Here is a 12,370-nt window from a genome sequence, read left to right as displayed (position 1 = left end):
GAAAACCTCTTACGGCAACTGAGGAAGATCATCGCAGAATGGCTTACCCCAATTGGACTCTCCTGTGGATTTGTGGCATCGGACAACGCCAGCAATATTGTGTGTGCATTAAATCTGGGCAAATTCCAGCACGTCCCATGTTTTGCACATACCTTGAATTTGGTGGTGCAGAATTATTTAAAAAACGACAGGGGCGTGCAAGAGATGCTGTCGGTGGCCAGAAGAATTGCGGGACACTTTCGGCGTACAGGCACCACGTACAGAAGACTGGAGCAACACCAAAAACGCCTGAACCTGCCCTGCCATCATCTGAAGCAAGAAGTGGTAACGAGGTGGAATTCAACCCTCTATATGCTTCAGAGGTTGGAGGAGCAGCAAAAGGCCATTCAAGCCTATACAACTGACCACGATATAGGAGGTGGAATGCACCTGTCTCAAGCGCAGTGGAGAATGATTTCAACGTTGTGCAAGGTTCTGCAACCTTTTGAACTTGCCACACGTGAAGTCAGTTCAGACACTGCCAGCCTGAGTCAGGTCATTCCCCTCATCAGGCTTTTGCAGAAGAAGCTGGAGACATTGAAGGAGGAGCTAACACTGAGCGATTCCGCTAGGCATGTGGGACTTGTGGATGGAGCCCTTAATTCGCTTAACAAGGATTCACGGGTGGTCAATCTGTTGAAATCAGAGCACTACATTTTGGCCACCGTGCTCGATCCTAGATTTAAAACCTACCTTGGATCTCTCTTTCCGGCAGTCACAAGTCTGCAGGGGTTCAAAGAACTGCTGGTGAGAAAATTGTCAAGTCAAGCGGAACGCGACCTGTCAACATCTCCTCCTTCACATTCTCCCGCAACTGGGGGTGCGAGGAAAAGGCTCAGAATTCCGAGCCCACCCGCTGGCGGTGATGCAGGGCAGTCTGGAGCGACTGCTGATGCTGACATCTGGTCCGGATTGAAGGACCTGCCAACAATTACGGACATGTCGTCTACTGGCACTGCATATGATTCTCTCTCCATTGAAAGAATGGTGGAGGATTATATGAGTGACCGCATCCAAGTAGGCACGTCAGACAGTCCGTACGTATACTGGCAGGAAAAAGAGGCAATTTGGAGGCCCTTGCACAAACTGGCTTTATTCTACCTAAGTTGCCCTCCCACAAGTGTGTACTCCGAAAGAGTGTTTTGTGCCGCCGCTCACCTTGTCAGCAATCGGCGTACGAGGTTACTTCCAGAAAATGTGGAGAAGATGATGTTCATTAAAATGAATTATAATCAATTCCTCCGTGGAGACATTCACCAGCAGCAATTGCCTCCACAAAGTACACAGGGAGCTGTGATGGTGGATTCCAGTGGGGACGAATTGATAATCTGTGAGGAGGGGGATGTACACGGTGATGAATCGGAGGATGATGATGAGGTGGACATCTTGCCTCTGTAGAGCCAGTTTGTGCAAGGAGAGATTAATTGCTTCTTTTTTGGTGGGGGTCCAAACCAACCCGTCATTTCAGTCACAGTCGTGTGGCAGACCCTGTCACTGAAATGATGGGTTGGTTAAAGTGTGCATGTCCTGTTTATACAACATAAGGGTGGGTGGGAGGGCCCAAGGACAATTCCATCTTGCACCTCTTTTTTCTTTCATTTTTCTTTGCGTCATGTGCTGTTTGGGGAGTGTTTTTTGGAAGGGCCATCCTGCGTGACACTGCAGTGCCACTCCTAGATGGGCCAGGTGTTTGTGTCGGCCACTTGGGTCGCTGAGCTTAGTCATCCAGCGACCTCGGTGCAAATTTTAGGACTAAAAATAATATTGTGAGGTGTGAGGTGTTCAGAATAGACTGAAAATGAGTGGAAATTATGGTTATTGAGGTTAATAATACTTTGGGATCAAAATGACCCCCAAATTCTATAATTTAAGCTGTTTTTTAGGGTTTTTTGAAAAAAAACACCCGAATCCAAAACACACCCGAATCCGACAAAAAAAATTCGGTGAGGTTTTGCCAAAACGCGTTCGAACCCAAAACACGGCCACGGAACCGAACCCAAAACCAAAACACAAAACCCGAAAAATTTCCGGTGCACATCTCTAGTGCAGATGTGAAGTCATGCATTTATATATATATGTCTCTCCTATTCTTAGCCAGACTGAAATTGGGCAGATCAGGCTTCCAATGAAACAGGGCATTTGGGGCATGAATTGGGCGGTGACAAAGCGATTGCAAGTAGTTGTACCTTGGGCCTAATTCAGGCTGGACCGCGGCAGCGATTGCAGTCTAAAGCCCTATGCGGAGTGTGCTTGCGCACCCCAGGAGCCCAGTGACATGCTAAAAGCAACTCAGGGCTGCGATCGCCTCTGCCTGATTGACAGGCAGAGGATGTTGGCGGGGCGCGGTCTGGAGAATGCAGGCATGTCCGGACCATTGCGGGGGCGGGCCGCGGTTGGTGCCATGACGTCACATGCAGCCGCTGCGACCCAGGATGCGGGGAGTAGTGGCCTGCTAGTGCGCAGGAGCTTCCCTGACAGGGAGCTACTCAGCGGGTGCAAGAGCATCGACGCCGTGCAATGCTTTTGCATCCTTGAGAGGGGGGGGGGGGCAGAGCCAGACATGCAGGGCGGACTAGCCCTGTGCTGGGCGTACCCCCGCATGTCTGAGAAAATGATCGTAGATGTGCTAAATTTAGCACATCTACGTTCAGGTCTGAATTACCCCCTTTATGTACTTCATCAAATGCTCCCTGCTATTCTGAGGGATGTGTACACAGTAGGGAAGGCTGTTCCTGACGTATCTAGCATGGGCCGGGCGCATGTGCCATACTAATTATGGGGTATATTAAATTGAAGTCATTATACATTCCGACATTCATTTGTTGGAATGGATCCGACCGGGGCTATTCAATGCCATCTCAATCCGACTTTTAAAAAAGTTGAATTGAGATGTGGGAGCTGAGACAGGTGAGAGCCGCGGGCAGACGGGGTAGAGCAGCGCTAGAGCAGCGGCTATATAGCTGCTGCTGTAGCGCTGCTCTCCACCATCTACCCGCGTCTCTCCCCCATCTCTCCCCCCCGTCTCTCTGCCTCTCCCCGTCCCTGCATCACAGCCGCCGCTCACAGCAGCATCCACCCGGCTCCAGCAAGCGAAGTCTCGCTTGCTGGATACGGGTGGACGCTGCTGTGAGTGGCGGCAGGAATACATCCCCTGGCGCTGCTCTCCCCCATCTGCCCGCGGCTCTCCCCGTCTCTGCTCCCACATCTCACTTCGACTTTTTTTAAAGTTGAATTGAGATGGTCGAAAAGGGGGCCAAAACATGTCGGTTTTAGCTCCGTTTTCGACACAAGCACGCGGATCGGCAGCTTTTCCGCCGATCCATGTGCTTTTCGACAAGTCAAATTCCTCAACTTGTAGAATAATTTGGGGTTAGATTCTTTTCGACAGACGGCAGCTTTCGACATCAATTGAATATACCCCTATGACGGTTAGGGTGGCTATCCATCTCGGGCTTCTTCTTGTACACCAAGATCCCTGCATTAGTCGAATGGATCCTGGCATTAGCATATAGTACACTGGCGTATTTATAATGGATGCAGTGTGTGCGGTGCACACGGGCCCCCAAAGGTCCAGGAGGGCCCACACCGCACACCCTGCACCCATTAATAGAAATACCCTCCAGAATCCTGCAGCGCAGCAGCATCAATGCCGAAATCACTGGGTAAATGGCGTGGCACCATTTTCCCGGTGTTTTGCGCATGCAAAGTAGGTAAATCACTGGGAAAATGGCTGCAGCGCCATTTTCCCAGAGATCAGCGCATGCGCTGTAGACTCTGGGACAGCGCTAGGGTCCCCTAGGGACCCTAGTGCCCAGAGTCTACACAGCGCTGCCAGTTAGAGAGAAGGGAACTCAGACGGAGCCTGCAAACGGGCCTCCTCCTCTCTTGATACGCCCCTGGTATGGTAGTATATGTGGCTGGTGTGCCTCGACTTTGCAGTTCTATCTCACGCTTCTCCTGTGCACAGCCCTCTTTATGTCATACCACAGCTTACCTACCCTTCTCCTTGCAGCTGCATCCAGGGAGGATGCGGCCACAAGATGACTGACAGCGACGGGCGTTCGTGGGGCTGCAACGCGGTGAAGGGGGGATGTGGCGGCCCGAACGGGGGTGTACTGAGACTGTTTTCAGGGTGGCTGCGTAACGTCACACTCAGCCGCTCCAATTCAACAATTCAAAAAATGGCGTCAGGTCACCTGACAGTACATCCAGGTTGTGCTGCCAGTGGTCAACCTTAGTTTGATGTGTCCGCAATCTTATTGTACCAAATGTAAACCAAACTTGATCTAGTGATGATTAATCAGGAACTTATTGTTCATTATCCAGGGGAAACACAGTGTCTCCAATCCAATAATGTAACAACTGATCTTTCATTGCAATGATCGTCTTGCAATTTCAGATGGTAGCCAAAGTGTTCAGCAAGACTGATATATTGAATAGATAAAGGAATCAGCCTCTATTACGTAGAGATATTGATCTGTTAGGACCTTGCAGAACTTACCAATCAGAAGAAGCACGAATAACAGGCTGAGGTCCATATTTGGGACTTTCCAGAAGGAATGATTCCAATTCAGTAGATACATTTTGTTTTGTCTGTTAAAGAAAATACATTTGTAGGTTTATATGACGTACACTCAATTGTATAAAGATTTTCTACCCACATGAATCCTACCTGGAATATAAGGGGCAATAACAGTTTTAATAGACAATATTATAAACTATGAGCTCTAGACCTGGTGTTCGCCTGAAGAAACCCTCAATGAATCCAAAAAAGAAAATTTTGAATATAGCGCAACCCCTGTTGAAGGTAGAAACATAGAATTTGACGGCAGATAATAACCACTTGGCCCATCTAGTCTGCCCCTTTATTTTATCCTAGATGTGGGTAGGTAGGTTGGGGGTTACCAATATAAATCCTTGCACCCTTGTAGTATATCAATACAAACTAGTCCAGAATTTTTTTCCTAAGGTAGAATGTCAAAATATAGACTCTGCCCCCAATCTCCAAAGTAACAAGTAGCCCTAAATTTCATGCCAGTCTCTCAAATAAATCCAGCTATGCGGTGTAGTCTATTTTTATTTTTATTTCTTTTTATTGAGGTATCAAAGAAAGGATAACAACAAAAAACATTACAAACAATAGATCAATAGACCACATCGATCACCATATATAATCACCGAAAGCTGGGTAAAAGAATTACAAACATATCAATATTTGTGAAAGGGAGCCGGTGGGGCTAAGGATTAGCATGAACATACAATTTCAATATAAACTCGTATAGTATTAGTCACGTCCGGAGCCCGGGGGAGATTAAAGTAACGTAATTGGCGGGTCTTGTATCGCTAACCTCGTGAGATACCATACAGTGTTTTTTAGGCTGTGATGTAGTTGCGTTCTAGTAGAAAGGGGCAATGTGGCTATATACGATTCCCACATTAGGAAAAAATTTTCTACTTCCCTCTCTTTATGCAACAGCGTCTCCATCCAGTCCATCTTGAAAATAAAATTTAATTTAGCCAAGAACAAGGGTATTTGTGGCGGCATACTATCCAACCATCCTTGTAATATAGTTTTCCTCCCTGCTGCACTAATGGCTAGCAGGAGTTTCTTGCATGCCAGAGTTATTTGCTGATGGGGGTCAAATAGTCCCAGGATCGCCCACTCCGGAGTGAAGCTAGTTTGGCTTCCGCATATCTGCGGATTAGGTGCCAGAAGTATTGTATTACGGGGCAAGCCCATAGACAATGAAAAGTGTCTGCTTCTTCCTGATGGCGTAAGCAAATATGGCTCTCCGAGGTGCCCATGTGATAGCGTTTTAATGGTGATAAATATGTGTTATGGTATGTGTTTAAGAACAATTCAGTGTACATGCTAGCCGACAGAGTCCTTTGGGAAAACATTAAAGCTTTCTCCAATGTCGGTATAGTTAGGGCCGGGAAATAAAGTAACCATTTTGACATCCCCTCCGGTATGGCAATATTATCCAATATATGCGCTGAGGCGGTGGGTAAGTCAAGAGGTTATCCAAAGGATTGTTCCAATCTTTTTTAGAGAAATGTTTCAATACATGGGCTGTGTAAAAATGCAATTGTAAGAGTGCCCGAGGGTAAGGGTCCACCACGGGATAGGCAGTCGATAACTCCCTGGCGTAAGAGAGCGTTCTTGGGTAATGGAGACCACTGACTTTAGGGTATGCAAGCCCTCCACACTCCAGACAGTGAAACGGTGAGTAGCCATGCCATCAAGGAAGTTGGGATTCCGGAGCAGAGGCAAGTGGGGGGAGTGGTATGAGTTAAGGCCCTTTTTATGGCGCAGGATATGCCATAGCCGTCTAGTGGACCATAATAATGGGTTGGATCGCAGTGACTCTGAGATTTCCTGGTCATGAAGGTGGAGGAAACAGGTTAGGTCATAATCAGCCAAGAAATTTTGTTCCAGGGACGTATTAGTATATATTGATGTTTTAAAGATCCAATCACGTAAGTGACATAGGAGGGCTGCATGATTGTGGGTTATAATATCTGGAAAGTTTATACCTCCATTATGCTTTGTTTGTTGTAGTTTTCACAAAGCAATTCTGGCTCTGGTACCATTCCAAATAAATCTACGAAGTATTGAGTTAATATGGAGTGAATCAGTTTTAGTTAGTAAGGATTGGCAATGATTGGATGGGATATAATAGGCGTGGAATCGCGATCATCTTGAGAAGATTAGCTCTGCCCAAAAACGATAGAGTAAAACGATTCCATGATTTTACATCCTCAGTGAGCACGGTAATAGCCTTGGTAACATTCAATTTGTATAATGAGTGTAGATTACGAGGCAACAGGACTCCTAAATAGGGGATATAATGCGTTGCCTATATGAATGGGAACCGCAGGGCCCAACGGGGGCGCCCAACCACGCCACCCAAGGACATTGCAGTGGACTTATCCATGTTGATGTATAGGCCCGATATGGAGCTGAAACTGTCGATTGTGTGTAAAATGGATGTAAGGGATGATTCCGAATTACCAATATAAATGAGAATGTCGTTGGCAAATGCAGATATTTTTATTTCTTGGCTTCCGAGTTTAGTGCCTTGAAATGTCCGGTCATTTTGCAGGGATCGTAATAGGGGGTCTAAGGCCAGGTTAAACAGTAAGGGGGATAGTGGGCATCCCTGATGCGTGCCCCTTTCCAAGGTAAATCGAGGTCCCACCATGCCATTAAGCAGTAAAGAAGCTGAGGGGGCTAAATATAGGTAGTCTATTAAAACTATGAAACCCGTGCCAAAAGCCCTCCCTTCCAATATTTTAAATAGATGCGGCCATAAGACCATATCAAATGCTTTGTGGATGTCTAGGCTTAGAAGCATGTTCATTTCCCCAGGGGAGTTGTTCGCCACAGCGACCGCCGCTATTGCCGTTCGGATTGCTTTAATTGCATGACGACCTTGGACAAAACCCATTTGATGATCTGTCAATAGGTCAGGAAGAATGGTCTGAAGGCGGGTGGCCAGAATTTTTGCTATAATCAACATTAAGCAGGCTTATTGGCCTGGAGGATGTTAGCAAAGTGGGGTCCTTGTTAGGTTTAGGTAAGAGGATTATGTGAGCAGCAGGATTATGTAAAACAATCTGTGTGTTTGAATGCCTTTGAATAATTCTAGTAAAGTGGGAGTTAGGTGAGGTTGTAATATACAATAGTATTCCCCGGAGAAACCATCGGGGCCAGGGGCTTTTATGCGGTGTAGTCTTATACTTTCCAATATAGTATAGCACTGTTTATTCAAGAACATTTGTTAAAAATTAGAGGCTGTGCGTTTCAGCTCTGTTGGAGCCTTTTTCTAGGTGCACTGGACTGCTGGGCCTATAGTTATAACTGTAATTTATGGACTACTTGTGACTTTGGAGATTGGAGGCGGAGTCTGTTTTGGCGTTCTACCTATGTAACTAAGAAACAACTTTTTTTCTGGATTAGTTTGTATTGATATACTACAAGTAAGGTGCAAGGAGTTATATTGGTAACCCCAAACCTACCCTCAATACGGGTTGCGCTTTATTCAAAATGTTCTATTTTGAATAACCTTTTTAAGGTAAATAACATCATAATGTAAGTTCTCACGAGCAGAGCCCTCAACCCTCATGTGCTTCTCCTTCTCTTACTTAAACCACCCTCGACGGCACCTAATCCCCCAGTTTTCTGCCACTCTGATACTTACGTCAGTGTTATTTACCCTGTCCTTGTCCTATATTGTTTTCAAATGTAAGTCACTATTGTCCCAATTTGATTTTTTATTTATGTACTCTGTTATTGGGCGCTGCGGATCCCTTGTGGTGCCATATAAAGGATAATGGACCTTATTCAGTAAGGATTGCAATATTTGATATAAAGCAGTCACTGCGATCAAACAGTTGCAGCTCAGAAATTTAGAAAAAACGGCCATTGCAGAAATTGCGAATGCATCGCACTATGCGGCTGATCGCAGAACCATACACAATTAACGGGACATGGAAGATTTTTCCTATCTGCGCCAGGCAAGGTCATCCACAATTCTTGCGACACAAGAGGCTGGAACTGGTCATGGCTGAGATCAGAGGCCCTCCATAAAAACGCCTGGGCACGCCTGCGTTATTTCAAACACACCCAGAAAACGCCAAGTTTCCGCCAAGAAACACTGGCCTCCTGTCAAACAGCAGCTGCATTTCGATCACAATGTGTACGCATTTTCTGTTGCTATTTTTACTTGCGCGTGCGTAGTCGTTTCATAATCGTCCGGATTGCAATTAGCAAATTTTGCAATCCTTACTGAATAAGGTCTAATAATAATAATAATAATAATAATAATAATAATAAAAAAGGTAAATAAGAGACAAACTCTATACAAAAAGTAAAAACATAGGGGTATATTTACAAAGATTCGTGTTTTGGCCGTTTTGAAGGGTGTTTGATCTCGAATGGTATCAGGTGCATTTTACTGCAACTTTTTGAATCCTGATACGGTCATTCACTAAGCTGCCGACTTTTCCCAATTCGTATTTTCTGATGTCAATGTGATTCGTAATATCAGGCAGTGTTTTACGGGAGTGATGAGTAAAACACTGCCTGACAAAACACAAGGAATCCCGGCCGGATCTGTGAGATCCGTGCAGGGCTTCATTGTGTACCTTAAAAATGTTTTTAAAGTGTTAAAAATTTGGAAAAAAATTGCGTGGGGTCCCCCCTCCTAAGCACAACCAGCCTCGGGCTCTTTGAGCTGGTCCTGGTTGACAAAATATGGGAAAAAAAATGACAGGGGTTCCCCCATATTTCATCAACCAGCACCGGGCTCTGCGCCTGGTCCTGGTTCCAAAAATATGGTGGACAAAAAGCGTAGGGGTCCCCCGTATTTTTAAAACCAGCACTGGGCTCCACTAGCCAGGTACATAATGCCACAGCCGGGGGACACTTTTATAGTGGTCCCTGCGGCCCTGGCATTACATACCCAACTAGTCACCCCTGGCCGGGGTACCCTGGAGGAGTGGGAACCCCTTAAATCAAGGGGTCCCCCCCTCCAGCCACCCAAGGGCCAGGGGTGAAGCCCGAGGCTGTCCCCCCCATCCAAGGGTGGCGGATGGGGAGCTGATAGCCTTGTTTACAAAATGTGAATATTGTTTTTAGTAGCAGTACTACAAGTCCCAGCAAGCTTCCCCCGCAAGCTGGCACTTGGAGAACCACAAGTACCAGCATGCGGTGGAAAACCTGGGCCGCTGGTACCTGTAGTACTACTACTAAAAAGATACCCCCCAAAAAACAGGACACACACACCGTGAAAGTATAAGTTTATTACATACATGCACACCTCCAAACATACATACTTACCTATGCTCCCACGAGGCTCGGTCCTCTTCTCCCTGTAGAATCCTTGGGGGACCTGTGAAAAAAATTAAACCCGACCACGCACTGAAAGGGGTCCCATGTTTACACATGGGACCCCTTTCCCCGACTGCCAGGACCCCCCCTGACTCCTGTCAAAGAGGGTCCCTTCAGCCAATCAGGGAGCGCCACGTCGTGGCACTCTCCTGATTGGCTGTGTGCTCCTGTAGTGTCTGTGAGGCAGCACACGGCAGAGATACAATGTAGCGCCTATGCGCTCCATTGTATCCAATGGTGGGAACTTTGCGGTCAGCAGTGAGGTTACTTTCGGTCAACCGCTGACCGCAAAGTTCCCACCATTGGATACAATGGAGCACATAGGCGTGACATTGTATCTCTGCCGTGTGCTGCCTCACAGACACTACAGGAGCACACAACCAATCAGGAGAGTGCCACGACGTGGCGCTCCCTGATTGGCTGAAGGGACCCTCTTTGACAGGAAAATTGCGACCGATGTATTCGCAATATTGCGATTACTAACTACTTAGCAGTTTCAGAGTAGCTCCAGACTTACTCTGCCTGTGCGATCAGTTCAGTGCTTGTCGTTCCTGGTTGACGTCACAAACACACCCAGCGTTCGGCCAGGCACTCCCACCGTTTCCCCGGCCACTCCTGCGTTTTTTCCGGAAATGGTAGCGTTTTCAGCCACACGCCCCTGAAACGCCGTGTTTCCGCCCAGTAACACCCATTTCCTGTCAATCACATTACGATCGCCGGAGCGAAGAAAAAGCCGTGAGTAAAAATACTTTCTTCATAGTAAAGTTACTTGGCGCAGTCGCAGTGCGAACATTGCGCATGCGTACTAAGCGGATTTTCACTGCGATGCGATGAAAAATACCGAGCGAACAACTCGGAATGAGGGCCAAGGATTCAAAAAGTTGCAGTAAAATGGACCCGATACCATTCGAGATCAAACACCCTTCAAAATGGCAAAAACACGAATCTTTGTAAATATACCCCTTTGTTTCCGGACATTGAATAACACTAATCTGGAGATATTGATTTTTGTTCATATCCTTTAATATGTTTGTATTTATTATGTTGTTTTTAATTGCTTAAATGTAAAATAAAGTTTAAAGGATTGCACCCAACAGCTCATTTTATATTTTCTTGTCTACTTTTTTTTCTAGGCACTGTTGTTTTTGATTTGCCTTTTGCTCAGTCCCAGTCTCACATTTTACCGGCAAAATGGCAAAGGGGCACTCAAAAAGGGATGGACTGGCAATCTGGCTCTTCTGGCAAATGCCAGAAGGACAGATGACCTGATGGACCAGCCTTCTGTCTGAAGGCCTCTTTCTCCAAGTACTCTGCTTGGCCACCATGCTGAGAATGGGCATGCCATGAGACCACATCCTGTGACTTGTGGTATGCCCCTCTGATACATGGCCATGCCTATGTGATGTGTGACCATGCTCAATTTCCCCTTGCACGTAGAATGCCAGAGCCATTTCCAACCTGTTCACCTACAGGTAGCTGTCATTCACCGTCCCCCTGGCCCTCCCTCCAAATTCCATGAAAACTTGTCACCCTCACTTACTTTGTTCAGATCTTCCATCCCTCATCTTAGGTGACTTCTCATGGGAGTGTGCACTTACTTGATCTGGTCTTTATTGCCTTGTACTCTTTTACCATATCCTTCTCTCATTCTTCACCTCTGCCACCCAAGACGTGAATGAAACAATGAGGATATCGACACCATATCCTTATCCTTCCTGCTCGACTCACTTCTCTACCTTATTATCTCTATCTCCTGCCCTTAACAAGCCAATATAACTATTCATCCTCACAGATCCACACCTCAACCCTGGCATTTCATATGCACTAAATATAACAGTGGAAGAAATCATGCTCTAAGGCAGACTGACTCCATTTCAAATGTGTGCTCTCATCTTACAGTGCTGCCCTTTCCCCTCTCTAATCAGTTGTATTTCGAAAACCTCATCTCCTCCCAGCCCTCAAACCCCTGGCATATTTTTGCCACTTTCAACTCCCTCCACTGCCCACTGCCTCCTCACCTACCTGCCATACTCTTTACCCTTAACTTTGCCACCTACTTCAGATCTAAAATTGACTCCTTTTGTCAGAACATTACATCCCACCATACCATTAACACCCCACTCACTGCTTCCCAAGCCTAACACTCCACATCCATCTTATCATTTCTGACTACTTTTTCCACCGTATTTGGAGATGAATTCATGGTCTTCATTTGGTCATGACTCCCTCTCCCCCCCTTTCCCCCCTACCTCCTCTCTTGATCCTATCCCCTCCTGCATCCTCCGCTACCTCCCTCCTTCTGCCTGTTCCCATCTTGCCCACCTCCTCAATCTCTCATTTTCCCCTTTGCATTCCAGCATGCCCTTATCTCTACCACTCTTAAAAACCCTACCCTTTATCCTAACACTTTCTCCAACTGCTGACTCATTTCTCTCC

General features: G+C 46.4%; 1 protein-coding gene across 1 annotated transcript in view; it reads right to left on the bottom strand.

The window, feature by feature from the left end:
* The window catches only part of LOC134965143 (mucin-2-like), a 41,554-nt gene extending 30,169 nt beyond the window's left edge, over positions 1 to 11,385 (bottom strand). The window contains exons 1-2 of the mRNA XM_063941668.1: positions 11,119 to 11,385; positions 4,541 to 4,632 (exon numbers count right to left, since the gene is read on the bottom strand). Coding sequence (XP_063797738.1) covers positions 4,541 to 4,632; positions 11,119 to 11,385 — 359 coding nt within the window. The remainder of the gene's footprint in view (positions 1 to 4,540; positions 4,633 to 11,118) is intronic.
* Between the last annotated feature and the right edge of the window lie 985 nt (positions 11,386 to 12,370).

The sequence above is a fragment of the Pseudophryne corroboree genome, chromosome 10 (assembly GCF_028390025.1).
Source record: "Pseudophryne corroboree isolate aPseCor3 chromosome 10, aPseCor3.hap2, whole genome shotgun sequence".
Taxonomy (NCBI): Eukaryota; Metazoa; Chordata; class Amphibia; order Anura; family Myobatrachidae; genus Pseudophryne; species Pseudophryne corroboree.
The sequence above is the reverse complement of the archived record's forward strand: the minus strand, read 5'-3'. Positions and strand labels throughout refer to the sequence as shown.